Source organism: Calonectris borealis, chromosome 5 (genome assembly GCF_964195595.1).
Source record: "Calonectris borealis chromosome 5, bCalBor7.hap1.2, whole genome shotgun sequence".
Lineage (NCBI taxonomy): Eukaryota > Metazoa > Chordata > Aves > Procellariiformes > Procellariidae > Calonectris > Calonectris borealis.
This window is the reverse complement of record NC_134316.1, coordinates 42,780,642-42,798,644: the sequence shown is the minus strand read 5'-3', so window position 1 is coordinate 42,798,644 and position 18,003 is coordinate 42,780,642. Positions and strand designations below refer to the sequence as shown.

Sequence of the window (18,003 nt, the reverse complement as noted above, 5' to 3'; positions counted from 1 at the left end):
CGTCACCGCTAATCGAGGTCTGATCATGGATTTTGAAAGGTGTTCCAGGTGTGTGGCTTGTCTGAGAGTCAGACTTCTAGGGTTTGGGAAAGGATGTGGACCCAGGGGCACGCTGCCCGGGAATGACTGTCTGCAGGGGAGGACGAGGGGGAAGGTCATGATTCCTGCCAGCCCTGCTGAGGCATTTCCAGGTCTGAGCTTAAGCACCAGGGGGAAGGAGGAGCGGCTGGGAAAGCTGACCAGGAATAGCTTTTTCAAGCTGTGGGGGGGTGCAATCTTTCCTGGAGGCTGTTTTTAACAGCAGATTCTGCCAAGTAGATCAGTCCCTTCCAACACAACATGTGGTTTGTGCTCCAGATTCAGCTCACTGTGGTGGCTTTTGTCTTTCTCTGCAGGGGTAAAGCGCTGTCTCTCAGAGATGGAAGAAGGCAAAGTAAATCTGGAGAACAACTGCTCACCCTATTACCTCATTAGGCTAATCTACTCCTCTGAAAATTTTGACAAACTCGTGAACCTGAGCAAATACAACATCCTCAATAACAAAGACCTGCTCCTCCAGGCAATCCGGAGTGCTGTAGAACGGAGGAGAAGCGGCAGGACTGGGAATCTCCCCAGCCACTCAGGAGTTGGATACCCCTAGGTGGGGTTTTTGCTGGTCCCCACTGAAGGCTACAACAGTCACATTACAACACATCACAGTCACATTATAACATGTCACAGTCACATTACAACACATCACAGTGTTCATTTTGCAGGAAATTGAGGAAACCTGTACATTTCTCATCTTGCCTTGTTCAAGTTCCTAGCTTTCAAATGGGTTTATTTAATCTCCTTCCCCCAAGTTTTCAGACCACGAGAGCCTCACGCTGTGGTCTTACTTGTTAAGAAATTAGGGTCCCGGTTAGCAGAGACCTTCCAGGATCTTCCCAATGTTATAGAATATGGTGGTGGTGATAGTGATAGTTCTTCCTAAGCGCCTGTCCCCTCATTCCTGAGCCCATTGTCGGTGTCTTTTCAATGCTTTGTTACAAACCAAGTCCTGGCCATTTGCATTCAGTAATGTCCAGATTTTCAGATAGGCTGAGCAACTAGAATTTGCACTGAATTGGTGGGCTCAGCTTTGAAGTCAGGCCAAAGAGTCATATATATCTGTGAACAACGGCCAAACTGCAACGTGGACAATTGCATTCTGTCTGGCCGATTCCCCTTGCTGATTTAGAAATTACTCCTTTTTTCCATTCCCCTGCAAGAGTTTGGCACAGAAACGCTGCTCCAGACTGCCACGAGGGGGGCAGTTACATTTCAAGGAGAGAGGACATTAGCTGCAGAGAGCGAGTACGGTTCTTTTGAGCGTTGGCTGGAGGAAAAATTCTGCATAAGGCATGAGTGATTATATTGATTTATACGGGTAGTGCCTTTATGCATTAAAATGTCAAGAGCCTGAAACTCGAGGGGAATAATTACCATAGATTCAAGTACATTTAATTTAATAATCGTGACCGAGGCACAAGTTACGTATGTGAACTGAATGTAGGGTAACATAACTCACTAACAGAGTGCATAGCCGTTGTATTTTCACACCCAGAAGATTTTTTCCCTTTACAGTCTTTTATCCCTAACATCATAGGCAAGGTATTTTTAATAGGTGCTACACTAAAATTGAGAACAAATAAAAAAAAGGAAATTCTTTATCACACCTCCTTGCTGGAGAAAATATTTGGAAAAATGACGCCTGGTTTTCATTTGCTTTGGAGTGCAGTGAGATACTTTGCCTTGAACCGGGAGCTTGGAACAGCTTTATAGTTCTCCACTATATTAAAAAGATGGTAGGGAAGGATGCTGAGCAATACGAAGCAGAGCTCCACAGAAGTCAGAGAAGTTTCCAGACTTCCTAGCACTGAAGGATTTGGACCTGCTTCTGGCTTATTTAATCCAAACACAGCATATTCATCGGGACCTCCAAGGAAAATCTTATACATTTCTTCCGTGTTGGAAATTTACTTGATATCTAGAATTAGTTTTACTTGAAATCCAAAATTAGACAAAGAAAGAGAAACAGGGGTCTGCCTTTTTGGTATAGGCAGACAGTATTGAAGCATTTACAAAAGGCTTCATTGCCTGAACCCTGCATCAACTAAATGCTTCTTCTGCTGCAAGCAATGGCAATGAATAAGCCTCAGCAATATTCCTTGTACAATGCTTATTTACTGAGCTAAGGAATACCGCGCATAACCTGAGGAGTCTTAACAGCTGCAATGCAACTGTACAACTGCATTCAGACCATGAGAAGATAAGAACTAATCGGATACCGGCTGCAAGAAAAAAATAAAGAGCCATTCTGAGTTGAAAGGCGAGATGGCAGCAGGGGGCTATCTCAGAAGAGAGTCCTACCAGCAGGATCTGTTACCTTTGCGTAGGAGAGCAGCACGTCCTGGCCAGTATGCCGTGGTGCAGGTATAGGCACATACAAGCACGTGCGGCTGTGTGCACGCACATGCGCGGGGTGTGCGCTGTTTTCATGCTCCTCTGGCTGGTCCTATAAAGAAACCCCTTCCTATAACCCGCTTGCACAGAACAAAAACTGATTCCAGCGTGACTGTGAAGAGGCTGCGTGCTCCCATGTCCTGTGGCCAAGTGCACCCTGATTCACCCAGATTCTGGCACTTGGCCCCACAACCAGTCGGTGTTTGATGCCCTGCTCGCCTCGGCCGGGCAGCGGGAGCGGAAAGGATGGACAAGGAGTGAGCGATGCCATCGTGCTGCCCGTCTCCGTGCCCTCGCTGTGTTGGTGCGCTTGGGGCGTCAAATTACTGCTCGTGTCTTCCAGCATTATGCTATGGCACAGGAGGTGCAAAGGGTGAGCTGGAGGAGAGGGCTGGGGCTGAACAGCTTGTGCGGAGTCCCAATAATAGCAGCTGATAGCGGCTTTTCTGCTGCTGTGGTTAAAGGACTCAGTTCAGTCAGGGACACTGGTGTTCTCCACAACAGACTGAGATTTCTTTTGACCCTAAACCAACATCTAACTGAAGCTGGAAGACTTGGCCTTCAGGAACAGAGATTCAGGGCAGCCCCCGCCGAGATACAGCAGATTCGTCAGGAACAAGACCACCAATGATGTTAAGTAATTGCCTTTTGTTTACGTATCATCCATATTGTAAGTAGGAACACTGTTTTACCTCATCTACCTAATTTTTATGCTCTGCTGCTGCAAAAAGATATCCCTGTTTTGTTCATGGGCTACAGTGAGCGATCCGCAACCCCCGTGAACCTTGGCAGCATGAGCCCAGCAGGGAGGCAGCTCAGCCATGCTGAGAAAATCACTGAATGCTCCACAGACCGATAACTGGGGTGTGTTTGGTGCATTCATAGCACTGCTAATGCAAACAGAAATGCCCACTAAAATGTGAAAGAGCCAAAAACCCCACAGGGTTTTCAGGTAACCCACAGTCAGTGGAGAATAATTTTTCTGAGGGACGTTAAGCCCTGTTACAGAGTGAGGGAGGTAGTTGTGGGTAGGGAAGGAGGTGGGAAGGTGGTGCGACTCTCCCTTTGCCAGGAGAACTGTCACCCAAGGTTGTGCCAACACTTAAGGTAGGGCTGGGAACTGCTGTTTCATCTTGCAGCCCAGGGGCACAGACACATATGTGCCCCTTGATCTCCTTGGGGCCCCATGTGGTACCCCTGTAGCCTTAAATGATAATAGTTTTTTTAAATATATTTCTGCATTTCAGAGCCTGAAATTATGTGAGGGCTGTATCATTGCCCATCAGGGTGTGGGTGTTTTTTTTTGTTTTGGTTGTTTTTCTGTTTTTGTAGCATGAGATTGAGGGAGTATGTTGCTGGCCTGATGGGGTGGCAGGAGGACCTGGAGGACATTTGTGAGGGCAAAGGCTGCTGGAGGACTCTGCAGGGTGGAGGGACCCACACCTGGCACAGTCTTATCCCCGCAGCTTGTTGGGAAGTGGGTGGCTGGCACATGCTGTCCCCAAAGCACACCCAGGCTCTGGTTCAGAGCACGCTAATTTGCACAGCCCCAAACCCACAAAACTATAGAGCACAGTTGCAGTGATGTGTGAGTGATCAGTGACCTGCGCTCAGGTCTGCTCCTTGGTCCTTGTTTCCTTTAGGGAAATGTTTCCTAAGGGAATGGACCACTGAAACGTTGTGTGTTTGTTTCCCAAAGGTTGTATGTTTGTTCCTTGTCCCCAGTCTTGCCTGGCCTCGTGCCACTTGCTGTCGAATGGCTGTTTGAGCAGAGTGCGTGAAAACCGAAGCCGGCATTGCGAGGAGAAAGCTGTCTCTTTGCAGCTCGGCATAAAAAGGCGTGTGTGAAAAGGCACATGGCATGCTTATAAACCGGGCCTTGCTGTTCTGGCGTGATGTTTGCTTAACCACTGAAGATGAATGCATGCGTGCAAAAACCTCATCCGAAATGCACCCCAGATCACTGCTCTCAGATGAACATTTTGCTGAAAAACCCCCACAAATACAGAGCTTGCTATCTGCTGCCAAACACAAAGGAAACAAAAGTTTGTTCTTATAACTGTTAGCTACTCTTTATAGAAATTGCTTACTTGTGTCTATTAACTGTTTAATAATATATTAATGAAAAATAAAATATTGCAAAGGAGCACCAGACCCATTAAAGTCTTCATGCGCTTAAGACTACATTTTTCCCAGTTGTATTAGCACTACTTATGCTAGATGCTGGCTGAGCAGTTTGTAGGGCATTTACTGGTTTCAAGAATGGGTGGAAAAATCAAAGAGAAGATGTTCTGGTTTACAAAGGCATTGAGAGCCTGGAAAAAAGTGGAACAAAATCTACCTCCTGTGGTAAAACCCTCTTCAGTGGAATGGCACGAGGCAGGGTAGGAAGGCAGCTGTGCTGAGCCACAGCCAAGGCACAGCTTTATTTTGCCTCTTGGTATTTGATTTAACTGTGTACAGAAGTCTGTCTTTCACTGAACTTCACTGTTATCAGTTAAATGGTTACTTTAAAATACCTAAGTTTAAAAAAAAAAGGAAGTTGTTTTTTTTTTTTAAAGGCAGTTAAAATGATCAACAGTAAAGGAAAAGGCACCAGTTTCCCATTACTTTCATTTGATGTATTTTTTGTGACAGGCAGCGGCTCCAGCCGAGGTACAGCAGATGAGAGAGCTGGACTAGCCGAAAAAATACAACGATTAGATCACCTTGTTGGAAGCGAGTGACTGATCTGAATCAGTCTGAACACAAATTTAAACTCTAGGTGTTGCATGTACCCATAAAGTATTTACTTGGTGTTATGCACTCCCCTCCCATTGGAAAATTAGTCAACGTGGAGGAGAAGACTGCAAGCAAAGAGCAAGAGTCATGCTTCAGACTGGCTGAAAAAGGACCAAGGCTGAAGTCCTTGTCAGAGGAGTTAAAGACTTGAAGCTTTAGCCTCCACCTGTCAGGGAAGAGCCCCCAGCCACACCACTGTCCTGGGTGAAGAAAGTGCCATTTCTCCCCAGCTTCACGCTAGGTAACTTTCCTTTGGCTCAGAATCAAAGATAGTAGGGAAAAAAAAAAGATATTTTTCCTTGTGGTTGCACCATACCTTAAGTGGAGCCTAAAGTCCAAATGCTTGCACCAGTAGATAGGTATTTAAGCAAAAAAGGGGCTAAAGAGGCCGCACCCCATGCTGGAGGGTTCATCTGGTCTCTCCTTCCTTAGCCTCAGGAGCCTGGGTTAAGTCTGGCGTGGCAGGACTTGAGTCTGTGTCGCAGATGAACAGTCTCATCGGCATGTTATTTTGGGGTGCACCAGGAGTCTCTTTCTTTCCCTTTCGGATCTGCTCTGCTTCATCCTGACTGGTGAAAAAAAACCAATTTGGAATCAGAGCTGAGACTTGCTCTCTACGAGCCCGTTGCAGGGGGGGACCTCCAGACGGGAGTGTTTGGTCTCTCTTGGACAAAAATGCGTGTCCAGCTTTAACTGCGTGCCTGCCACTTTCCTCTATTGTTATACCTCTTAGGTACAAGGATTTAAAGTATATGAAGATGAGAATCCCAGCTGAGTCCTTGCATATCCAGGCTAAGGCACAGTAAAAGAAAACACAAAGCCACCAGCAGCCCTGTGCCGAATGTTTTTCTTCCAGTCTTGGACTTCGCCCTGGAAGAGCACTGGCAGTTGCGCTTCTGCTCGTGGGGAGGAGCTACATTTCTAAAACCATACTGATTACTAAGTTTTCCCCGCTTGGAAGAGAAAGGAGGCTGTTCACAGCTGCTAAAAATTTCCGGGTATTGCACACTGCTAACGCGCCTTTCGGATAGGACCTCTTAAGAGAAAAACGACCTTGAGCAGCCCTGGTGTACAGACGCCGTGTTTGAAGAACTGAGGCAGGTTGTTGAAGTTTCTTAACTTGGTTTTCAAAATTGGTTTTGTGGTGGCAAAAGGGAAGGAAAGGATAACATGCATTTCAGGTCAAAACCCCCACTTCCCAAAACAACCAAACCTACAGTGTACAAACAATCCTGCTAATTTGTCCCTATCAGCATTTTTAATTCATTTGGCTGCTGTGAGGTGCCCCAGGACTGACCTGTGCCAGGTGGAGTCCTCCAGGGACGCGCGTAGGCTGGGCCTGGGGCAGGAATTAGGGCATCGGGGTGGGCAGCAGAGCTCGCTCCTGTGCTTGCAGATCTTCCCTTGGGAAGTAGGAAAACTTAAGGCATTTAAAGATGTTCTGGAGAAAAACATGATATTCATAAACATTCAATTATATTAGATAGCTAGGGCTTTGTTTTCGGTTACGGGACGGGGGGACTTGCTTGCTTGGCATCTCCATGAGTTTCTTCATTTCACTTGCTCAGAGTCCTCGGAAGAACAAAATCTGCATCTCCTGGCTGTCACCCTCCCATAACAACAGTTACCATGAATTTTCTTTTTGTGGGAACCCAGGACTGGAGCAGTCACGTATATCTAGCCCTGAATTCCCTGCTGGGAATGTGTAATACGCATTTAACCCATTGCACCATATTTAAGGACGCAAGGGTTTTCCTAAAGCCTTAGAATAATTTACCAGAAGAGAGAGGAAGTAGGCAAGAGTCCTCCCTCCCAGAAATGGCATGCAGCTTCATATTATAGTCCTGCTGTGGAAGAGTTTAAGTATCACCCTATGTGACCACGTCTATTAATGCTAACGCCAATATATTCTGTTCAGGCAGCAAGATACCTTGGGCAAGGATTTTAGCTTTCTGCTTCAAGCATTCACAACTAATTAATTGATACGAGTATTACAAGTAGCATAAAACTGTAACTGTGTGTAATGATGAACTACCGACAATATGTACTGCATTGTGACAAATCCAGGCAGAACCTTAAAAGAGCCACGGGCATATGGAAGCAGCAGTTTTAATAAGGGTAATGCCATTGTTGACAGAAAATATAATCCACATTCATGGGGTATAAACCAGTTCCTGAAGGTAAAAGAGTTATTCGCAGGAGGGAGAAGGAGAGAATTAAGTATGCAAGCACAAAGCACAATCAGGTTAAGACTGGAAAGCCAAACTGATCTCAGTGCCTGAGGTAAAACTACGTGACATTGCTTCAGTTTGTTCCTAGCCGATTCCTGGCAGCCAGCGCTGTTGGAAGATACATGGTCAAAATAAGTCTGGTAATTTTATCTTTGAGCACACTATCCCCTTCTTGCCAACGCGTCTCTAGGGAGGCCCTCCTGCGGCTGCTGTACAGCACAGCGTGTATCTCCTCTCGGCCTCTTCGGGGTTTCTGCGGGAAAGCTGCTCTGGGAGAAACAGTGTTGAAATGTCTCACATGCATCCCAGCGCAAGAGCCACACGTTCAACAGTTACTGTTGACAGTTATTAGAGTCTTATTGAGCAACGGCAGCTTATGCCTTGCGGGAAGCAATGGCTTCAGCCGCCTAAGCTGCCTCCTCAGTGCACTGCACAGTGCCAGGACTGAAGCGTGCAGGTAAGGACACGGGACTTGACAGGCGGGTGTATGGGGATGAGGAAACAAGGGCTGTGCAGAGGCAGATGGAGTCCTCATTTGGGATCGCACGGCACATGAGGCTTCTGCTTTGGGAAGCCAGACTTGGTAAAAGCATGAGGTCTGGGCAATCCAGCTGGTCAGATCAGCAGGCCACTACATCTCTCCTATTAGGAAAATCATCAAGAGACCTACACTACAATACAAAATGCTTTAAGGCATTGCCCCTATAATTACTAGTGAGCCCCAGCTTACCTGTGGGTGTGGATGCCTGGAAACCCAACCCCCCTCATTATTCAATTAACATTTGCAATAATACAATAAATGCTTACATATAATAATGACAGGCTTCCATCTCATGAGCTACTTTTTTCAAGTGCTCCCCCTCCCATCCCGCTGGCAAATGGCAAAAGAGATGTTTACCTCTTTATTTGCCCGTTATAGTCGTAGATGCAACCCCCTCTGAAACAATTGCAGAAGCTACCTTTGAAAATTGACTGTTTAGAGCTTAGCAAAAATAATTTAGCAAATGTGACTTTTTCTTAGTAAAGTCGTGCTTTCTAACCACCAAAATTACAGCCCACCCAGATCTGATGATCATGTCCGTAATTTTTTTTATTGTTGAAAATGATTTACAGTGGAAGAGCATGAAGTGCACTGATACATTGGCAGGTGCAGAAAGACAAGCTTACGCTCACTAATTTAATCCCATGGCATTTTGCATTTCTAATGTGCAAATCACTTTTGAAAGGTTGAATGTCTTCCCTGTAAGAATCTGGCAAACCCTGAAAAGTTAATTTTATTAGGAAATAACTGCTCTCGTATTTGCTTTCTTCCTGGGAGTGACGCTCGGGTGGCTGCCAAGGGATTTTTTGTTGGATCATCATAGAGTGAGGTTACTGCTTACGTTCAATAGCCGTGACTTTGCAGAGTGCCATTCAGAGCACTACAAAAAAATCTGTTACGCTGAAGCTGCCCTAACTGCACAGCCGATTCAATGGGTCCTTTACGTCAGCACCTCAAGGTAAAAATAGAGCATGAAACATCATAAGACGAGACAAAGCATTAAGTGCAATTATCTTTCATCTGTGGAGACTGGGGATCAGGTTGCAGTTATTCTTAGTCTGATCTCACCTAAGACCACAGTAATGCAATTTGGTGTGACTGACGATCCCTGGGAGTGAGGTACAGACCTGACAGCATCTCATTCCTCTCATTTGTCAGTACAAGCTCAAACAATTTAAAGACGGACGTCTTTTACAGGGCTGCAGCTCTGGCCACCGTGATTGTTACAGTTCAATTTCTGAAAAAGGTGACAACTCTTTTCTGCAAATTGCTTCCTTTGTGATTGGATGATCATTCCTCTCTGTTGGTATATATTTTTGACTTGCAAGCTGGTTTCCAACGCAACAAGGTGTTGTGAAAGGAATGAGAGCATTTTATCCAGAAAAATCCCTGCAGGCCATGTTCTTATTTCACAGTAAAAAACTTTCTAAAGACATTTTTTAATTTCATTTGGTTCTCCACCATTCTATCAGGCTCTATAACTTCTTCAGCTGGGGTCAGTGACCTAGTGTGAGGCCTCATCTTTACACTCTGGTCCTCAGTCTTAGCCACTCTGGTCCTTAGTCTCTAGTTCCTTAGAGAAGGAACTAGCAATACAGCATCGCTGTTGGGATGGCGAGTTTGGAACATGAGTGTCTCCTCACACACGTACACGCGTGTGCAGGCGTGTGTGTGGTGTGCGCGTGTCTGTCCATCAAGAAGGTTCTGTCTAGTCCTCAGTAGGAAAAGATTCACTTCAACATACCTAGCCACTTAATCCAGCAATTCCATAGCATTATTGCCCAAGTTTTCATTCTAATTTGTTCCAATTCTCTGCTCTGTCTTCCACTAGGGAGACAAATGGAGGAGAAAGCCTAGTGATGGACTATATGAAAAAGGCTGAAATATTCCATACTTTTTTTTTTTTCCTTCTTCTTTTTCTTCTCAGTAGTCATAGGTAAAGCCTGGTCCCAGGTCTCTTCCCTACCAGCATGGTTAGGGAAGGAGTTGAGAGATCCAACACTGGGGAAGCAACAGATCAGGGTGTACTTAGAGAAGCTAGATGTTCAGTAAAGTGCTGCACTAGCAGGCTGTGTGACTCTGAGACTGCTGCTCTATTTCCTATGAAGCATGATGGTGGCTGGAGGAGGTCTCTCATGATGGGATACAGTCTCATGTGAAGGCAAGAAAGGATCTGGTAAACTATATACAAGGCCAATCAGCCTCACCATAGCCACTGGTGAGATCATGAAGTCCTCCTGGACTTCATCCCAAGCACATGAAGGACAAGATGACAATCAGGAACATTCAGCACGGGTTTACTAAGGCGACCAAGCTTCGATCATGTGATTGCCCTTCATGGTTGAAATGACCAGGTATGTGGTCATGTGGAGAAAAGTAGGTGTAATATACTCCAGCTTTAGTAAGGCTTGTCCCTTGTCTCTAAGAGCATTCCTGTTTAGAAGTTGTGGAAGTCTTGCTGGATAAACAGGCTGTTAGATGGCTTGAAAACTAGCCGAGCTGCCTTTTACAATGGCAACAATTAATGGCTTGACTTTGAGACATTGGCCGGTGACAAATGGAGTATTCTGGGATAAATACTGTGACTAATATTGTTCTATGACTTCACCAGTGAGCTGTACAGGGAGGTAGAGCACATCCTCAGTACATTTGGGGACAATACTAAAAAATCAGGGAGTGGCTGAGATGACAAATGGCAGATCTTCAATCCAGAAGGACTTCGAGAAAACTTGAGGGTTGGACCAACAGAAATCTCATGAAGTTGAACAAGGAAAAGTGCAAAACTCAGCACCAGGTACAGAATATGCCCCTTTGTCGGCACAGACTGAGCAGCCACTGCCAGGGTAGCAGCTCTGCTGAAAACATCTGGCAGTTACAGCAGATGCCACGGTCAGTATGAGTAAGCACTGCCAATAAAGCAAACCGCATAAAGGGCTATGTCAGCAGCGTAACCCCCTTTGGTCAGGAGTGACGAGGCCATGCATGTAATACGGTGACCAGTTTGGGGATGCCCAGTTCAAGGGGGAAGCAGAGAGACTGAATTGGGTGTGATGGAGGGCTACCAAGATGATCAGGGGTTTGAGGGCACACAGCCTATGAAGGGAGCCTGGCAGAGTTGACTGACTTAGTCTAGTAAAAAAGAAGGGAATATGACAGCATCTTCAACTGCTGAAGTGCAGGTACAAAGCTGCTGGGTCCATGCTCTTCTTGGTAACCGTATATGACATAGCAGGGGATAACAGGCACACGTCCTGGCTTGGAAGGTTCATATGAAATTTTAGGAAAAAATTCACTCAGAGTAGAGCGGCACTAAACAGGTCACCCAGAGAGATTGTGGAATTGCCATCCTCGGAGGGTTTTTAAAGCTTATGGTCACCTGTCTTTATGGCACTGCTACTGCTGCATCATACTGGGACTGCATCATACTGGGACTGCATCATGCTGGGACTTTGCTGCGTGCACTGTGGAGATAAAAATCTGGTAACTTGTGTGCACTTGACACCCTGTTCAGCTATAGGAATTTAAGAAGAGTGAAAAAGGCCAATAGCGTAATGAGAACAAGATGAGACTTCATACAGATAACGTACTGTTAGACATGTTTTTTTCATTTACCCACATTTTCCCAGAAGACTGTCTTACCTAATTCCTACTCAACCCAGCTTCCCAATAGGCTGGTTAATCAACCTAGTTTTTGGTCTTTCTGAGAGCAGTGGTCTGGGGACTAGACTTCCATCTTGCTATCCTGCTTTTCCTCTCCTTTTACTGATTGTTCATGCATTATTTTAGTTTCAGATTCCATTAAAAATTAGTAACTCTGCAGGACTTTTTTTCCGGGTAACCTCCTTCAGAAAGAATTGGCAAATAGTTAGGGACTTGTTGGTTAACGTGTTGTAAAAATGAAAGACTGTAGAGACCACAAAACACTGCAGGAATTCTATAACAAACGTTCCTTTTGAGACTTCTGCTTCTGTGGTGTACAGACCGCCCAACCCTCTTAAATCTTACCCGTTGATATCTGCAAAGCTACTTGCAGGTGGCTGCTGTTCACTCACAGCTTGCACCTCGGGCTCTGCTCAATGCTCCCCGTTCTGTCTCGCAGGGTCACTTCACTGGAGCTGTCTGGTTTAAAGGTCCCTCTGCTCTTCCATTAGGTAACTTGGAGTAGATATCACTTAGGTGCTACGATGAATGACAGTCATATACACAAAAGTATACCAGACGCAGTCCTGTTTAATTATATTTAATGGCTTTACTAGATTTAATACATAATTAAAATAAGTTTCAAGGGTAGTGATTAACTTAAAACATATCAATACATTTCCAGAGGGCTGGGTTAAGATATAATGGCGAACGGTCTGGTATTCATTGAGGCAAACGTCATTTTTCTCTTCCTGCTTCTAGTAGAGATGGAAGCAGTTTTGGTTTATTACCACTTTGTTCTAGGCTCAGGGTGGTGATAGAGGCTCGTGTCACACAGTCCCATCTTCCTTAAAATCTCTGGAAAATTCTGCAGACTCTTTCTCTGGTTTGATTTTGAAGGAAGGTGTTCTCCTATCAACAACATGCATCACCAGAAAATCAGGTACAATCTAGAGGAGTTTAAGTCACTGTGTATATGTAAGAACTTGTTATGCATCTAGCTCAGCAGCAAAAATCCACCAGGCAGAGGGACTAGGATTTCACATCATAGTCTAAGATTTTTCAGACTCCAAATGCAACAGAAATTGATTAACACTACAGGCCAAATTTCCTAATTTGGCTGTGGCTGTGTTTTACATGCCTGTATTTGGATTCTCAGAACAGCCTTTGAGGAAAGTATTCGAATAGTGCAACTTTGGACAACTGATTTGGCTCCTTAAATTAGGAGGCTGGGTTCCTTTCAGACCCTGCTGGAGAGAATGTTCAGAGGAAAATCCAAGGCACCTATTGTAGACTCCTGCTCTGATTCCCCCATCTGTTGGAACAGGTCTCTCTCCGTTGAGCAGACAGGTAACCCACTCTTCAGATCAGATACTTTATTTCAGTAGCAACTTTGGTGCCTACAATAGGTGATACAAGAATTCCTCTGGGTGTCCCAATTTTAAGTCATCAGCCACAGACAGGACTTGGCTGACTACAGCGAGGCCCACGTTTAAAAACTGTAGCACATCATAAGTGACACAAATTAATTGAGGCAGGGTCATACTCAAGAACAACGTATTTCGCTGAATTAGTGACAGAGGAGCGGGACTTTTTGCCCTCAGGCCAATCTCCCTTTGTAGGTGACTGCTACCCAAGCACAAACAGCAGTGACGTCAGTTCAGCCTTGCGGCACAGAGCCCCTACCTCAGCAGCGAGCTTTTGCTGGTTAGTCTTTCAGCAGAGTCTCTGTCTGGAAAGTCCCACAGTCTTGTCCGGGAGGTCTCTGTGTTTGGAGCGAAAGGCTGCAGCATCGTTGTGGAATGTGATCTGTGTCCTGCGGCGTCAAAGAACACAAATAAAAACCTTCTGAAGTAGTGTTAGAGGCAGAGATTGCCATTTCCGAGTCCATAACAATTTTCTCTGAACATCATTGTTATAACTGTGCTCTGGCTTCCTTTCCAGTAAGCCACTGCCTAGTGAGGTGGCCAGAAAGAGATCTAGATTCAGAAGAAAAGCTGCTGATCAAGATCCAAAACCTCCTTAATAAAATGATGAATATAGCCCTTGGGCAAGGCCCTTCCCTGGGAATAACTTGCTGCCGGCCGCAGTACAATTGCAAGGCTGCTTTGCGAGTCACCCTGGGCATTCTCCTGCCAGGTCATTACATCGCAAGGAGGCAGGTGACTTGTGTACTGCTGTCTAAGAGGCAAAAAGGACAGCTCAAAATGCCCCAGACTAAGGACACTTTCTCATTCTCTTCTCTTTCTCTCACCATCACTTGCTAAAAACACAGTTCATTCTTGAAGGAAGTGAGAATGTACCTATATTATTCTGTAGTGACTGCAGCCAGTCCTCCATCAGTGTCTGAGAAGGTGCTGCGAAGAAATACTCTGCCCCATCTCTCAGCCTGTAAAGAAGGATAGGAGAAGGTGAACTCTAGTTAGCCTTGCCTTATACCTGCTGTCCTTGTGAGTGGAGCAACCACTGTAAGACATTTCGGTTATGCCTCCTGATAACACACTTAGGTGACTGTAGGCAAATACAACCGTACAGGTAGCTGTGTAGGTTTTTATTAGTGCACTTCTCCATAAGACTTACCGCAACATGAAGGTGTTCTCTTTCCTGATGTAATTTACCAGCCTCTCACATTTGGCGCCAGGAATGCTGAGGGACAGGAGTGTGGATACATTCTGAAGGAGGATGAAATTATAACAAAATGTCTTCTGCGTCTTTTCTGCTAGGATTCAATTCCCTACCAACCTGCAGGCTGACTAGACACCCATAATATCTTTTTCTGCTTTATAACTAGGATCACTGAACAGGAAGAACCACAGAGGAACAACGGACTATTGCATTATATCTTGAAGCCAATTCTTGAATAAGATACTTATTTAAGGAGTATGTTTGAAAATTTCTGAAAGCTTATTATTCTGTCTTATAGTTGGTATCAGTTGAACAACTGTTGAATGTTCATTCAGTTGACATTTTGAAAGAGAACTGATTACCCCAACCCCAAAGCAAAGCAAATGTAACTATTTTCTTTTAAATGCATTTTTAGAAAGGTAAACACAGAGATTACTAGAAACATTCAAAAACCAAATTACCTGAGCTGCTTCTTTTTCATCATTATAAAAATCAAGCTTTAATCCATCAAGTTTTACGTAGAAGGATTTCCAAGATCTTGAGCTTGGCTACGTGAATAGAAATGGTAATAAAATCCAATTATTAGCTATATATATTATTGGAGTAGTGAAATTTTTCGTGAGCAACTTCCACAGGAAGCCGGGAGCTGCCCAGATTATGATCATAGAAGCTCTCTTAGTCATGATTATCTCCTAGAAAAAGAGAACCTGCTGTAGTTTCTGGTGTGGGTGTTTCAGGAAGGGTCTCTCCGTGAGTCATGACTGTACCAATGATATAATATGGTGCAAGCAAGCTCTACACCATGTTGTGGTCAGCAACATCTTTGAAAGAAGCTGGGTAATCAGAGTTAGGTCTATTTTTGGCCACTAAAAGCTCCACTTTTTTCCCAGCTGGGACGCTGGCCCTTGCCTGCTGATCACAGCCTAGTTTTGTTAAGTGTGTGGTTTCAATCTAATGTGGCTGCTGAATTCTTCTTCATTTGCTAAACTAACCCCAGTGAAATGCTACTGGGGAGTGAGGGTTTTCTCTGCCAACAAACCATCACGTGCTGATACAAGTTTGTATTTTTATTTTTTTTTAAATATTGATTTTTTTTTTTTCCCCCAATTCAGTTTATATATCGAAACCTGTATTTATAATTAGGGGAACATAATTAAGATGTTCATACAGCCTAGGCTCTGGTTCATAAATCCATTAAATATAGACAGACCCTGTTCTGCATGATTGCTATGACAGGCAAAAATTCCCTTTTCTCTTTCTCTTAAGGACATGATCAGGTGTGGAGAAGAATTAAGAGGTGGCCTAATGAGTACCAGCTGATTCAAGAACAGAAACAGGTGAAGGGAATTGTGAGCAGACATGTGATCGTTGCCGGAAGGAAGATATAAGAGAGGCAACGGAGAGAGATAGTAGGGCTGCCCTGTTATGATAAAGGCTGTGCATGTATGCTGCAACAATTGGCGCATGAACAGGGACTGAAAGAGATAAACCTGAAGAAAGAAGGTCTTGGAGAAAGTAAATAGAAATATCTGGTGGTGAGCCCCGCTGAACTGCAAAAGCTGTTGAAAAGAAACAGGAAAAAAGCTGTTGAAAGGAAACGGGATAGAAGCTGTTGAAAAGAAACAGGAAAAAAGCCGTTGAAAGGAAACGGGATAGAAGCTGTTGAAAAGAAACAGGAAAAAAGCCATTGAAAGGAAACGGGGTAGAAGCTGTTGAAAGGAAACAGAAAAAAAGCCATTGAAAGGAAATGGGATAAAAGAAAAAAAGCCGTTGAAAGGAAACGGGATAAAAGAAAAAAGCCGTTGAAAGGAAACGAATACAGAGGTGAGCAGCTGCGGGGAAGTTATATGAACTTTATACATTGGTCATGGGGCAGTCGGCATCTCAGTAGAAGAACTGCAGATGAGGAAAACTTTGCAATTAGAAGTTCTAGAAGGAATATCGTGTGTATGCAGCTCTTGCGTCCTGCAGAGCAGGTGTTGCAAAACGTGACTGACACGTGCAGGTGTTGCAAAAACACTGACAGGTGTTGCAAAACTTTGCACAGAGGAAAAGGACCTGGGGGTGCTGACTGACAGTCGGCTGAACATGAGCCGGCAGTGTGCTCAGGTGGCCAAGAAGGCCAACAGCATCCTGGCCTGTATCAGAAATAGTGTGGCCAGCAGGAGTAGGGAGGTGATCGTGCCCCTGTACTCGGCACTGGTGAGGCCGCACCTCGAATACTGTGTTCAGTTTTGGGCCCCTCACTACAAGAAGGACATGGAGGTGCTGGAGCGTGTCCAGAGGAGGGCGACGAAGCTGGTGAAGGGCCTGGAGCACAAGTCTGATGAGGAGCAGCTGAGGGAACTGGGACTGTTTAGCCTGGAGAAGAGGAGGCTGAGGGGAGACCTCATCGCGCTCTACAACTACCTGAAAGGAGGTTGTGGCAAGGTGGGTGTTGGTCTCTTCTGCCAAGTAACAGGTGATAGGACGAGAGGAAATGGCCTCAAGTTGCGCCAAGGGAGGTTTAGATTGGACATTAGGAGAAATTTCTTTACTGAAAGAGTGGTCAGGCCTTGGAACAGGCTGCCCAGGGAAGTGGTGGAGTCACCATCCCTGGAGGTATTTAAAAGACGTGTAGATGAGGCCCTTAGGGACATGGTGTAGTGGGCATGGTGGTGTTGGGTTGACGGTTGGACACGATGATCTTAGAGGTCTTTTCCAACCTGTATGATTCTATGATTCTATGATTCAGCAATTCTGGAGGGAAAATCAAAAGATAACAAAGATTCATTTGAACTTGTGCCAATGGCGGATGAAGCTTTACAGAAACAGAGGCTAAAGATGAACTTGTTCTAGTGAATGTAATGGCAGCAATTTTGGAGGGAAAATCAAAAGATAAGAAAGATTTATTTGAACTTGCGCCAACGGCGGATGAAGTTTTGCAGTAATAGAGGCTAAAGCACCATTTGTTCCCGCCCTCCCCCCCAAGAAGATCTGCTGCAGGGATTCGTACCCACACACACACATATCGGTGATGTTCTAGAGGAAAGTGAACTGTGTGATGGAGAATAGGAAAAAGAGTTAGAAATGTAATAGGAAAAAGAATTAGAAATGTTAAGTTTGTGTAAGGAGGTATGCAAATCAATAAAAGAATATGGGTTATGGAGAATAGGAAAAAGAATTAGATTAAGGAGGTACACAAATCAATAAAAGAATATGGGTTATGGACAATAGGAAAAAGAATTAGAAATGTTAAGTTTGTCTACCATATGAGGTGATTAAGGAGGTATGCAAATCAATAAAAGAATATGGGTCACAGGTTTCACTTGAATATGAACTTGTTCTAGTGAACATAATGAACAATTTGGCAATTGAGAACAAAAAAGGGGGTGATGTGGAGAGAGCTGGAATCGGGAGTTTCGGATAGGACTTTGGCAATACAAAACCATAAACAAAAAAGGGGGAGATGTGGAGAAGAATTAAGAGGTGGCCTAATGAGTACCAGCTGATTCAAGAACAGAAACAGGTGAAGGGAATTGTGAGCAGACATGTGATCGTTGCCGGAAGGAAGATATAAGAGAGGCAACGGAGAGAAACGGGGGAGAGAGATGCAATGAATGGAGAGAGAGATAGTAGGGCTGCCCTGTTATGATAAAGGCTGTGCATGTATGCTGCAACAATCAGGTACTGCCAAAGTCACTTCTTCGTGCATTTTAGTGG

The 18,003-nt window shown here is 44.7% G+C and overlaps 2 protein-coding genes across 2 annotated transcripts in view; one reads left to right on the top strand and one right to left on the bottom strand.

The window, feature by feature from the left end:
- Nucleotides 1–18,003, top strand: part of LOC142083056 (cytosolic phospholipase A2 beta-like) — a 61,602-nt gene that overhangs the window by 29,058 nt on the left and 14,541 nt on the right. Inside the window, exons 21-24 of the mRNA XM_075152091.1 lie at nucleotides 396–3,121; nucleotides 5,122–6,366; nucleotides 15,568–15,859; nucleotides 15,958–16,731. Of these exons, the coding sequence (XP_075008192.1) occupies nucleotides 396–640 (245 nt within the window). The 3' untranslated portion in view covers nucleotides 641–3,121; nucleotides 5,122–6,366; nucleotides 15,568–15,859; nucleotides 15,958–16,731. The remainder of the gene's footprint in view (nucleotides 1–395; nucleotides 3,122–5,121; nucleotides 6,367–15,567; nucleotides 15,860–15,957; nucleotides 16,732–18,003) is intronic.
- The window catches only part of SPTBN5 (spectrin beta, non-erythrocytic 5), a 104,863-nt gene continuing 99,109 nt past the window's right edge, over nucleotides 12,250–18,003 (bottom strand). The window contains exons 63-67 of the mRNA XM_075152090.1: nucleotides 14,763–14,849; nucleotides 14,257–14,348; nucleotides 13,980–14,065; nucleotides 13,363–13,492; nucleotides 12,250–12,588 (exon numbers count right to left, since the gene is read on the bottom strand). Of these exons, the coding sequence (XP_075008191.1) occupies nucleotides 12,507–12,588; nucleotides 13,363–13,492; nucleotides 13,980–14,065; nucleotides 14,257–14,348; nucleotides 14,763–14,849 (477 nt within the window). The 3' untranslated portion in view covers nucleotides 12,250–12,506. The remainder of the gene's footprint in view (nucleotides 12,589–13,362; nucleotides 13,493–13,979; nucleotides 14,066–14,256; nucleotides 14,349–14,762; nucleotides 14,850–18,003) is intronic.